The sequence below is a fragment of the Boleophthalmus pectinirostris genome, unplaced genomic scaffold (assembly GCF_026225935.1).
Source record: "Boleophthalmus pectinirostris isolate CB_2022bp ecotype Guang Dong unplaced genomic scaffold, ASM2622593v1 HiC_scaffold_14, whole genome shotgun sequence".
Lineage (NCBI taxonomy): Eukaryota > Metazoa > Chordata > Actinopteri > Gobiiformes > Gobiidae > Boleophthalmus > Boleophthalmus pectinirostris.
The window spans coordinates 1,794,935-1,808,500 of NW_026571047.1; the positions used below are offsets into that span (position 1 = coordinate 1,794,935).

The 13,566-nt window shown below is 40.1% G+C and overlaps 1 protein-coding gene across 2 annotated transcripts in view; it reads left to right on the plus strand.

Annotated features, from left to right (window-relative positions):
- Positions 1 to 2,540: 2,540 nt before the first annotated feature.
- LOC110167906 (NACHT, LRR and PYD domains-containing protein 12-like) overlaps positions 2,541 to 13,566 on the plus strand; it is a 31,126-nt gene continuing 20,100 nt past the window's right edge. The window contains exons 1-5 of one of the 2 annotated variants that reach the window (XM_055150178.1): positions 2,541 to 2,800; positions 5,543 to 5,637; positions 7,453 to 7,578; positions 7,669 to 7,751; positions 12,450 to 12,592. In XM_055150178.1, the coding sequence (XP_055006153.1) occupies positions 2,798 to 2,800; positions 5,543 to 5,637; positions 7,453 to 7,578; positions 7,669 to 7,751; positions 12,450 to 12,592 (450 nt within the window). In that variant the 5' untranslated portion in view covers positions 2,541 to 2,797. Of the gene's footprint in view, positions 2,801 to 3,481; positions 4,071 to 5,542; positions 5,638 to 7,452; positions 7,579 to 7,668; positions 7,752 to 12,449; positions 12,593 to 13,566 lie in introns of those variants that run through there. The other variant, XM_055150177.1, reaches the window with a different exon arrangement.

The following is a 13,566-nucleotide window of genomic DNA, read 5'->3' on the forward strand; positions in this document are numbered from 1 at the left end:
AAGTGAAGGAAGATTTTTAAACCTGTTTTTTAAAGTTCCAAACTGGAGTTTCATTCTTTTCTGGTTTTGCAGTGATATTTACCAGCCTCTGCACGTTTACCAAACCAAACACACATCGTGACAAACACAGATGCATTTGTGCACTTTTGTTACTCAAACTTCAGCCAAATGCAGAAGTAGGTCTGTTCTGTAGATCCGCTCTATGCTGTAGACCTGCTTTGTGCCAACACTGGAACACAAATTTAGACTGGTTTTTTGCTTCACGTTTGGTCTTGCTCTTCTAATCAGCCGCACTGTGGGAGGGGCTTGTGTTCGCTGTACGCAGGAAGGAGCGAGAGCGTGAAAAGGCGAGGGGCGGCGTGCTGACGTGAGGCAGATGGACAGGTAGGATGTTTAGGAAGTTGAACCTGCCCTGTGATGCACGCTGGTACACGAGGGCACACGCTGTTGCAGACGAGCCGTGCATAGGGAGCGTGTGTGTTTTGTGATGCGCCGTAGAGTCTCCGCGGGTTTCAAATGAGCGCACAGGCTGCACTGAGACGCCCCACACACTCCTGCACCCGCTACACAAGTTTATTACCAACAGCAGCGGCCGGAATGAAATATGATCACACTTGTTGAGAGACAAGACCTCGAGTGAGAGACAAGACCGAGTCCAAACGCGATCAAGTCTGAGACGAGACACGGCGATCTACCCACACGACCTATTGCGCACCCCTGCGGTAGAGCATTTCCTGACATCACAAGGTGGAACAGAGTGTTTCCTGTTTGATAGAAGTACTCTGGGGTTTGTGTGTTAAACATGTGTGAATGAAACAAAACACAACTCCAGGTCTGTTTGTGATAAGGAAACTACATTAGAACATAGATCAGAAAATAGTGTTATATGAGAATTGAAATATAAAATACCACTCTGATCTGAATTGTCTCTCCCTAAACCCTGCACCAGTCCTGAGTCAGTGCTAGTGCAGCCTCTGCAGCTCAGGGAGGGAATTCTGGAGGTTCTGAGCTTCACATGAGACCTGTTCTGTCCATAAACTGAGAATGAGACAAACTTGGATGTGTCTCTGTCTGCAGGTTCAGACTCTGGAGCCACAGGTTTATTCTGGTGATTAAAGTCAGTCGAGTGATTAAAGTTGCTCAAACAAGCATGATTCACTCCAAATATTACTTGATTGAGAGGAGGAAATGTTTGTAACATGGTTAAAAGCTTTGAGTCCATTTAGCTCAGCAGATCTGTTTTAAAGTACATGTGGTAATTTGGATGCCTGTTCACACGGGGCTCTGAGAAGCTGAGCCCAGAAGAGAAATACTAAAAACTGTGCAAAAGTGTTGGAGATTACAAGACAGAAACTATGCACATTTCAAACATGAACATGTGAGCTTCTCGGGCATGAACAGTCTGCGCTTCAGATCAGAGGAAAATGAGTCCACAGTTTGTACTTTAGACGGTCAGAGAACTGCCTGAAAGATAACGAGACGCTACAGGTGAACAGGAAAACACTTCTCTTCTTAGAAATGACCTTTAAACTTCTTCTGTAGTTTACTTCCATAAAAGTAAGAAAAATATATTTAAAGTTTTTCATCATGTTATGTTTTCATATAAAAATAAGGCGTTTGTAAAACCGGACAAAATTGCACATATTTTTGAAACAGTAAAAGTTCTGAGAAGTCTTTACTAAACTCACAGAGGGAATATTGATTTGTACTCTTGATTTGAGTTGTACACGTTTTCAGTTTGGAATTTCCCTTTTTGAAAGTGGAGTACACCAGGCTGTTTGGGTGACGTGTCAGAGCAGCTTTGTTCAGTCCAGAAAAACACAGACGTCTTTCTTATCCCCAGAACACACAATTGTCCATATTTTTTGCTAGAATGGGCCTTTTAAAGTAGAACAGAATAGAATAGAAAGACTTTATTGTCATTATACAGTATAATGATGCAGAGCTGCTGCTTCAAAGTGCAAAAAAATAAACAAACAAATCTGCCACAGTAGTAGTTTGTGACCTTACCAGTTTGTCAAAGCCTGATCTCGTCAGATCTCAGAATCTCAGCAGAGTCGGGCCTGGTCAGGACTTGGAAAAAAGCTTTAGAAGATCAGGTGCCACAGGAGGTGCTAGTCGCAAAAACTGTCATTGTGTCTTTAGGCAAGACACTTCACCTGCATTATCTAGTATGAAAGTGGTGTGTGTGTGTGTGTGAGTGATGGTGCTGGTCGGAGGAGCCGATGGCGCAGATTAGCAGCCTTGGTTTCATCACCAGGTCTGGAGTGAATGAATAATGTTCTGTAAAGTGTCTTTGAGTGTCCAAAAAGTGCTGTATAAAACAGATGCATTATTATTATTGTTAGTAGTTGTCTAACCTGTTCCACATACAAACCACAGGACACAGAATACAGGATATAATCTGAAACCTGCCAACACAACGTCACCACGTCAGCGCAAACAACACACCACCTCACTCCACCCCACTCCACCCCACTCCACCCCACACCACAGCTCTGTGCAGGAAACAAAAGTGAAAGTGAAGTGCTCCTACACTCACACACAGAGCCACATGCTCACAAACAGATACACACTCACACACAGCTGCACACTCACACACAGCTGCACACTCACACACAGCTACACACTCACACACAGCTACACACTCACACACAGATACACACTCACACACAGCTGCATACACACAGCTCACTCACACTGAGCTACACTCACACAGAGCAGCAGCAGCAGCAGCAGCAGCAGCAGCAGCAGCAGCAGCAGCAGCAGCAGCAGCAGCAGCAGCAGCAGCAGCAGTATGGTAAGAGAATGCATGTTTTGCTCATGTTTTGCTGTTTGTGTCAGTAGGATTTTGTAGTTTTTAGCAGATGTAGTGTGGCTAGTGAAGAAAGGAGAGGATGAGAGGAAATACAGAGGACCACAGAAATAACAGCACATGTTGGAATGTGTTCAGTGACATAGAGAAAGAAAATATATGTACCAATAAATCCATGTACTTCTACAGTTTACTGTTCCATACCACAGAGTCTGACAACTTCACTGTGACACACGACACCAGACTCTATACTACTGTTTACTACTACTACTACTACTACTACTACTACTACTACTACTACTACTACTACTACTACTACTACTACTACTACTACTACTACTACTACTACTACTACTACTACTACTACTACTACTACTACTACTACTACTACTACTACTACTACTACTACTACTACTACTACTACTACTACTACAACTACTACTACAACTACTACTACTGCTACTACTACCACTACTACAACTACTACTGCTACTACTACAACTACTACTGCTACTATTACTACTATTACAACTATTACTACTACTACAACTACTACTACTACTACTACTACTACTACTAGTACTACCGCTACTACTATTACTACTATTACTCCTCCTCCTCCTCCTTGGGTGAGGTGTGTGTGATCTCGTGCTGCAGGGGCAGAGTTTACTCCTTGTTGATTATTGCTGTGACGTTGGTAACGTTTTTTTAGAACCTCAGGTACTTTCCAGTTGTGCAGTTTTATCTGAAAAGTACTTGTGGGCGGAGTGTAAGTACCTGTGATAAGTACCTCTAGGATTACAGTAGGATTACTGAAGTACACAATAATATTTTCTTAAGATGGATTCATTTGTTCATTTGTATTCGTGGCACTGCACAGGCCACAGTTTGAAACAAAAGACACAAATATGAAACTAATTATGTTTGACTCAAGTTGTATTTGTCTGGAGCACATTTGGAGTTCATCTGAAAAACACGTCTGTCAACACAACAAGTGGCTTTGTTGAAGTGCAGGAGCATTTTTCTCCTCAACTTCCTTGTTGTGGAAAGTCAGCTGTGTGATTCCATGGAAATAGAAAGTTAAAACCATACTGTGGGACATTCTCCGTGGAGATAGATATGTTTTATGGTTTATGTTTTATGCCATTCTGTGGAATATTACAGCCGTGGACAAAAATTCCATGGAAACAAGCAGGAGCAGGCCCCCTTCAGGTCACATAAGAGTCAGGTTTATGGAAATGCAAGCCCACTCACAGTAAGGATGCATGTTTTTTTTTTTTTTTTTTAATCAAGTATCTTTAAGTATCTTGGTGTTACCTTGGACTCCACTTTAACTTTTAAAAAACATGTAAAATACATATCAAAAATTGTTAATCTTAATATTCAGAATTTTAGGCTAATTAGATCATCATCATTGCCAGTGCATTATTAACTGGTCACTGACAAGCATGACAACCTTCAAAATAATAGAATCACTTTTTTTTAAAAAAAAAGCGTTAAAGATATTTGATAGGAAATCATCTTTTCATCATTGTCTCAGACTACAGAAGTATAATATTTTAGGTTTTGGAAATTTTCAAAAATTTCAAAACTCGCCTGCTCAGTCTACAAAGTCTTAAATGGACTCGCTCCAGCAGCTCTGGGTGAGTTCATTAAGACCAAGTCCAGCTCTAGTGATCGGGGAAAAAAGAGCCTGTACCAGAGGAGACTGTGCAAAACCCTATAGACGCACAACTTTCAGTCAACAGGTGTTTTCAGTCAAGGAACAGAAATCTGGACCAACATCCAGCTGCTAGAAGAGACTCCACCACATTCAGTTCATTTAAAACTAATCTGAAACAATGGCTTAAGACACAGGTGTCAAACATAAGGTCAGATCTGGCCCTCCAAGACCTTTAATCTGGCCCTCTGCTGATTTTCTACTCAAATATTTTAATTATATTTTCTACTAAAATCTTGTTAATTTTGTGTGGTGTTTATCACAGCAGCGTCTCCAGTGTCTCTGTACGTGGCCCCTCCCACCAGAGCAGCACAAATGAAGACTTGTCTCTTTCCAAACGCTCTTAAAGGACGATCGTTTTGACTGTTGACCGTGACACCCTCATCAGAAAAATGTCCAACATGAGAAAAGTGGAGCCGAGTGCAGGATTTTACAACAAAAATTTACTTATTCCTATTTGTAGACAAGTTCATGTTAAAACATTGTGTTGAAATTTAAATTTTTCTTAAAGTTTTAGGTTATTTATAATATTATAATATTTTGTAAAAGAAAGATTTCATCAATTAAAAAAGATTTCTGTAATAGATTTGTGTTTCTCTGCACAAATATTTGAACTTATTTTGGGGGTTTATATGACATGAGTTTTCTGATCCGGTCCCTCTGGAATCAGAGTAGGTTGGATACAGCCCCCGGACCTAAATGAGTTTGACACCCCTGCTCTAAAACCTCTCCAGGCATGTTTTTGATGAGGGAACAATGAACAATTAACATAGTAGACAACTATAAAAATTATTTTAAATTCAACTTTACTGTATCATTCAGAAAGTTTGACTAAAAACATAGAATAATGAGTACAGCTGTGGTTTTTTGATACTCTGACTTCCTTCCTTCTACTCCGTGGCTGTTGATCCTCAGGGCTTTTACGTGATTATGTTGATAAATGATGAATAACTCATTTAAACACATTTATATACATGCATTTAACTGTATGTGTCTGTTTGTTGCAGGCGGTTGTCACTGAGAACAGGCGGCAGTGGGACTGTTTAAGCAGTTGTTCAAGAAATGCACCTCCATTATTCTCTAACGATGGACCTCATGAGCGGTGAGATGCTCCTCTCCTCCTCCATATTTCAAAGGCAATATTATAAATAGATTACAAAAATACAAATAAAACAACGCACTGTGTCATTAATTTAAAATGCCTTTACTGATTATGGTGTGTCTCAAAAAAAAAAACACATTTTGCACTTGTGTCTGTTATATTGTTTAATCTACGACCATTACATTATCATTTGGACATTTTAAATCATAATATTCATCTAAAACCACGTATTATAAGAAACATGTTCACTGACTTCTGCACTGGAAAACAGCGGTGCCCAGTGGGAGCTGACGTCACTCTAACCATCATCACAACAAAGTGTGTGTGTATCGATGGACGTAAAAAACAGGAACTGATTGGCAATATGGCATTTTAAAAATAAGTGATTAAAGATTGCTCAAACATACATGAATCCCTCCAAATACAACTTAAGAGAGAGTAAATGATGAGCGGAGCAACTATAACAAGGTTAAAAGCTCTGAATACACTGGTGTTAACCCCAGCGCTAAATGACCCAATTATAAACACAGTGAATAATGCAAATTTGTTTGTTTATTTATTTTTTTTTACATGAGGATGACCCACAGGCGCCTACAGACAGACTGTAAGAACACACAGACAAAACAAACACTTCTGGACTTTCCCAATGACAAAAACAGACCAAACACTGGACACAGTGCATAAAGGAAATGGACTTAAAACTTCAACAGACTGACCTTGATGCGTTTTTATATTATTTTATATTTGTTTGCAGTACATTGTTTTTATAATCAGGTCATTTGGCACTGGGGTTAACACTGCCCTCTAGTGGTGTTTTTAGTCTCTGTTCACATAAGTTCACTTCCAACACCAGCTCTGCAGGTGGAGGAGCCTTAACACATGTACAGTATGTTATATCACATGGTATTTTTGAGTTTGTTTGTCCCTCTGATGAAGCCCACTGAGCTGAAGGTTTGTTAAGACATGATATAATCAATAAAGGACTGTGTCTATTCTGTATTTTTGTACATTGATGTTTTTTTTTTTTGTTTTTTTTTACCAAAGAGCACTTCTTTAACTATTTGTTCTACTTTTCATCTCTACCTGGTCCAAGAGACACTCAGTGTTTTTCTTTATTGCAAATAGAGTGTTCATGGTTAATCTGGCACTAGATGCTTGACCCAGTAAAAACATTTTGTTTGCTAAACTGGTGCTTCTAATTTGCCTTTTGATTTTTATATTCACCAGTAATGCACAATTGTACCACCAGAGGGTGCACCAGTGCCCCCAGACGACTCAGACATTTCTGTGTGGAAAAAGAGTTCACCTTAAATAAACAGAAATAAAACCCGAGTGACTCTGTAGGAACATGGTTTATATAAAGTACATATGAAATATCAAAGCGCTCACTGAATTAACAGAATCAGTTAATCGACTCTTGACCACCAATAAATCTAACAAGGAAAGGAAAAAAAAAAGTGCATTCCCTAAATAGAGGTGGGTAATATTCAGTTACATTTAGTCTTATCTTTTTAAAGACATTGTACTTCACTCCTACTTGAGTAATACATTGAAGTAACAGTACTATTACTTGAGTAAAAGTTGTGGTTACTTTTCCCACTGTGAGTTTACAAGTGACCAAAGCTTTATGTGACAATATGAAATGATCTGAACATTTGTGTTTCTTGTTCTGGTCTTTCAGATCTGATTTAGTTTGTCTCATTTTTGTGTCTGTCCTTTGAAAATACCAGATTTTGTGCATTATTTGATGTTTTATCCTTCTAATTACATTCACTTTAAATTATGAAACACATATTATGTCCCTAATGTCGCCAGATCTCCTAGAGTGAAGCTTGTCATGCCGAAGGAGGCGGAGTCTTTTTGTGGTACAGAGTGGAGTGACCGGTCAAAAGAATCCCCTCCTGAGTTCAGGGAGGAGCCTGTGCTTCAGGTCGACCTTCAGTAAGTGTGTGCATCCTCCCTCTGTGTGTGTGGACAGAACTGTTATGTCTTATGTCTTGTGTCTTGTATCTTGTGTCTTGTGTGTTTCAGAGCGCCGGCTACTTCCTCTGTCCAGAACAGTGAGATGTACAGCAGCTGTGCTCATGAACCAAGTGCAGACAGAGTTATACAAAGTAAGATTTCACATCTGTCATCTACTCTTATGATGTAGTTCACTCATCACAGACACACCTGGATTTATGTTTTGTTTCAGTCACACATGTTTAACACACAAACCCTGTTCTTAAATGAAAACTCTCCACCTTGTGATGTCACCTGGTAATACAGGACATTACATTAAACTCCATACACCTTCAGTAAAATCATGTGGATAATTTTAGCCCTGAAACTGCAAATTTCTACCGAACAAAATGTAAAAGGCGCTGAACACTATTATTTCATTTGAAAGTGGGAAAAAGCATTTGGACTTTGCAGATATAGACATTCGATATAGACGATGAAATGATTACTCATGTGTAATGAAACAAAACACAACTCCAGGTGTGTGTTTTTGATGAGGTAACAACATTCTAACATGGCTTAACCTCCTAAGATCTGAACTCTTGCACGGCTTCACTCATTCTCTTTGTTATTTGGGCTGATTGGGACCTGATGAGTGCAAAAACAAAATTATATTTTCATATTTTTATATTTTTATGTCCACATATGCTATATAAAACATTCATTTTGTGTTTTAATCATTTTGATGGAACACAATAAAATCACAACTGTAACACTTTATTTAGTGATTGTGTTTTTATACGTGTTTTGTGGATGAATCAAATGTGAAATGTGGAACCTGTCTCTCAAATCTGCAAAGCAAATTTACCTACGGGTACGAATAAAGCAACCTAACCTAATCTAACCAGCTGAATAACAATTTGCAGAAACTATTTATTAAGTGCCTGAACAATCCAAAAAAGTGTTGGACATATACGTCCACATAAACTACCAGTCAAAAGTTTTAGAACACTCCAGTTTTTCTAGTTATTTATTGCAATGGAAGTCGTGCAAGTCCAATAAAGAGCTTGAAATGATACAAAGGTAAAAACTGAACAGAGAGAGGTTAAAAAAAAAAAAAAAAATAAAAAAAGATAAAAGATAAGAAGTCCAATCTCTGCCAAAACTACCTCAGGAAAAAAGAACAATATTCTGTCCTCACGATGGCGTCTCTACCAGGGCTAGACAGATAGCGAACACACAAAAAAGAGAATCCACACGACCATATGGAAAAGACTTGTCTTTACGGATGTTTATTTCCACATTTGTCTCTTTATCTTTTTCTTTTTTTTTTCACGTTGTAAAACTGCAACAAACACACAAAAAATGTGTACTAACAAATCGTACATGTTACGACAAAAATAAAAGCCCCACTTCCCAGCCCAAACACAGGATGGAGCTAGCAAAAGAAACTAGCAATAAGCAACACAGCGAATGCGTCAAAACTACTGTTCCAACCTTCAGATATTTATAACAATACAAGAAAACAATATTATAACACAAAACAAGCCGAACTTACGGACAAAGATGCCCCAAGGCCGAAAACAGAGACGTATTCTGTCAGACTGTGAACCGATCACGCTTGAAAGTGAGCACGCGCCGTAGAAAACAAAACTTAAAACCAAAGGCATCCACAAGAGGGCGGCAATCAACTTTATCACAAACAAAGTATTAAATGGGTCAACAGTACAAACAAGATGGTAAAACTTGAAAACCTGGAGCTGGTTTGGGATGAACTGGACAGAAGAGTAAAGCAACCTACAAGTGCCACACATTTATGGAAACTTCTGCAACAGACTTGGGAAGAACTTTCTGAACAATATTTGATTTTTATTGTAAAAAGAACAAGCCACGAGTGTGTTCAGCTGTTCTATCTGTCAAATGTGGACACACACATGAGTCTAAAGTTTAGAATACGCTTTGGTCAACAGTAAACAGTAAAAAAAGTGTGGTGTTCTAAAACTTTTGACTGGTAGTGTATGTGGACGCCAGGTCCTAGGAGGCGACAGCTCACTAGTACTCAGTTCTGTGTAATAGGCTTTAAATTGTATTATAGTTGTTTACTGAACATTGACCCCATGAAGTGATATTTGGAGTGATTTGTGCATGTTTGAGCAAGCCTTAATTTTCAGGATACCATACTTCTGATCAACTCCAGTCCTGCACCACCATAAAGAACCAGAAGAAACACGTAACATATAAGAAAAAAAATAAAAATAAAAATCCAAGAGAGGCTGGCTGTAGTCTTCCAGTCCCAACAGGATCCTACCCAAGCCAATGATGTTCATTTTGTCTTCTTATATACTTAAACTTCTTAGGTTCTTTTTAAAGACAATGCAGTAAAGTGTGTTTACCTTGTTGACATGTTTCGGCTGCTAGCTGCAAGTCATCTTCAGAACTGTCCCTGGTGTTGGTGGTGACGTGTCGTATATCAGCTGTTGTTACTTCCTGTAGGTGTGGTCAGCCTGATGGACCTGGCAGGTCGCTCAGACTGACCACGCCTCCCGTCGCCCGGTGTTCTCTGGAGGAGGGTGTCCCAGGTGTGTGAAAGGAGGAACGCGCCGTCATCACGGTTAATGCTGTCCGTGCCTCGTTTCCTGATTTCAGTGGCCTCCTTGATCCAGCGTTTGAACTTGTTGTTTTCCGATCCAATGACCCGAGCCCCGTCCCAATCCATAATGTGGTTGTTCCTTTTACAGTGTCTGATATGGCGGATTTGAGGTTTTCCTGTTCTGCTTTGTCTTTTTGTGTTCTGGTGAGTCTCCCTGACGTTTCCTTTTCACATTCCTTTTGGTGTTCCTTTTTTCGGATGTGAAATGCCCGGCCTGTTTCCCCTATGTATGATTTATTGCATGATTTGCATTGAATTTCGTATATGGCATTGCATTTTTGTTCTTGTGGGATTTTGTCCTTATGGTGTACGAGTTGTTGGCGGAGTTTTGTGTATGGTTTTACTACGGTGCTTATGTTGTGTTTTTTCATGGCTCTCTGGATGGGTTCGGTTATACCTCTGATGTATGGTGGTGTGCAAATCATGCAATAAATCATACACGCCTACAGGAAGTAACAACAGCTGATATACGACACGTCACCACCAACACCGGGGACAGTTCTGAAGATGGCTTGCAGCTAGCAGCCGAAACATGTCAACAAGGTAAACACACTTTACTGCATTGTCTTTAAAAAGAACCTAAGAAGCTTAAGGATCCTACCCAGCAGAACCTCCACCAGGACGCACCACCACCTACATGTCCTTCACCGTTTTTCATGAGTTTACCTTGGGATTAGGCACAAATATATAATAATTAAAGTTAAGAAAATGTTTTGGACTTGTCTTAAATGTTAAATAGGAAACAGTGGACTCGCTCTTTTGGCACGGTGCAGTTTGTTTACTGTTTACTGTGATATGGAGGTGGGTCATGTGAGGGTCCTCTGGGTGGAGACCTGCAGTTAGATCCCTCTCAAAAAAAAACAAAAAACTGCTCTAGTGTGATGTGCAGCTGTCCACATGCGGCGCTTTGTTGTGATGACGTTTGTGTCGACGTCTGCTCCCATCAGCACACAGTTTTTAATCAGAACCAGAATTTATTTGTCATTCCAGTATTAAAAAAATACACAGAAACGAAATACTGCACTCAGGTCCAGGTCAACAGCAGCACAGATAATAAGAATAAATAGTTAAAATATTATATGTCAAATAGAGTCTTTAAAAACAGCCCCCACCCGACTCGTTTTCTAAAGTGTGTTCCAAGTCAGTGCTAATTTGTAAGGTGCATTAGTGTCTGGGCTTCCTGCCAGAATTGATCCATCTCATGGCATCAGAGTAAAAGCTGTTCCTTTGTCTGGTGGTGCTGGCCTGTAGGTGGCGCAATCTTCTGCCTGAGCTGTAAAAAGTCCATGTGCTGGATGGTGGAGTCTTCCATGATGTGGTGGGCTTTAGTCCTGCACCTGCTGATGGAAATGTCATCAATGCAGGGCAGATACAGCCACAGATGTGCTCAGCAGCTCTAACTGCCCTCTGCAGAGCTTTCCTCTCTGCCGTGGTGCTGCTGCTGAACCACACAGTCATGTTGGATGTGAGGATGTTCTCCACCACACACCTGTAAAAGGCCTTCAGGACAGAAGGGCCAAGAACTGCTTTTTTGAGGAAGAAGTATAGGCTTTGGTGTCCCTTTTTCACTGGGAAACAAGCACAACATGTCTTCTTTAAAATACTTTTTATTTGTTTGGAGGATAAGCCCTATATGATGATGTCCACTCAGAGGTCAAAACTGAGTCAAAAGGCGAAGCTCTCGATTTACCGGTCAGTCTTCGTTCCTACTCTCACCTATGGTCATGAGCTCTGGGTAATGACCGAAAGGACGAGATCGCGGATACAAGCGCTCGAAATGAGTTTAGAGATTCCCTTAGAGATAGGGTGAGGAGCTCAGTCACGGGGGAGGAGCTCGGAGTAGAGCCGCTGCTCCTCCACATCGAGAGGAGCCAGCTGAGGTGGCTCGGGCATCTGTTCTGGATGTCTCCTGGGTGCCTCCCTTGGGAGGTGTTCCGGGCATGTCCCACCGGGAGGAGGCCCCGGGGAAGACCCAGGACAAGCTGGAGGGACTATGTCTCTGGGCTGGCCTGGGAACACCTTGGGGTCCCCCCGGAGGAGCTGGAGGACGTGTCTGGGGTGAAAGAAGTTTAGGAGTCCTTGCTTAAACTGCTGCCCCCACGACCCGACCCCGGATAAGCGGAAGAAAATGGATGGATGTTTGGAGGATAACCCCCTTGAGATGTCTCACCATCTCGTTTTCGAGGGGTTCCTCTAAAATATAATGGCTGAACTGTTGCAGGTCATCGTGACACACTGAGGAGGCGTTTTGAGCAAGTGAGAGAAGGAGCTGAAGGAACGCAGAACAATAAAGTCCTGGACCAGACCTACACTGAGCTGTACATCACTGAAGGGTGGAGGCAGGGAGTCGACACGCAGCACGAGGTAAACACTGCTTTTCACTGTGAAACCGCTGATTGACACAATAAGAAAGTAGTCATGTAGTCATATTTTTGTGTTAATGCCATACAAATATTTTTATTTATTTATTTATTTATTTGGAAAATAAGCCCCTTGAGATGTTTCATCATCTCGTTTTCGAGGGATCTTCATAAATACAACGACAAAAGACAGATACAGTAGGATAGACAGTAGGATACAAACATTCAATAAAAGCATCAAAACAACAAAATCAACATAACCACAAACACACACATTCACACTCACCCACAAACACACACTCACACATGACTGTTTGACATATAATAAAACAAGTTTGAGGAAAAAAACTAAACAAAAAACAGTTCAAAGATAATCACAACAAGATGAACAAGAATTCAACAAAATGATTAAAAACATTAACATGGGTTCTGCAAATATTGAACCAGAGTATTTTTAAATGAAGGGACAGAAGTTAATGCACAAATCGCTGAGAGAAGATTGTTCCAATCAGAAGGAGCTTTATATTTAAATGTTTTCCTATTTGTTTTATGACTTTTGGGACAACAAAAATATCTGATCAGTGTGACTGTAAGAGGATCTGAATGGAATTAAAAACAGTTTGAGATAGTCAGGAAAACAGATGAACGAATGAATCTGCACAGACTCTTATAGATAAACGTTGGGTGGTTGGAGAATGGAAGTTGTAGTATTTTGAGAAATAATATCACAGTCATATAAAATGGGAAGAATTTGTTGTGAGATCATCTTTTTCCTAACAAAAAAAGTTATTTTAAGCAATATGAAATTTTGTTTGTAATAGTTTGAATATGGGTGCTTAATTTTTTATAGGTAGTATATATAAATGCCATTAGCAAAAGTCCTATTTGTAAACTCAGTGGAGGTACTTCGACCTTCCATATTATGTTAAAGTTATAATGCAAATATACTTATAGCAACAGTTCAGTCTTAATCTTTGT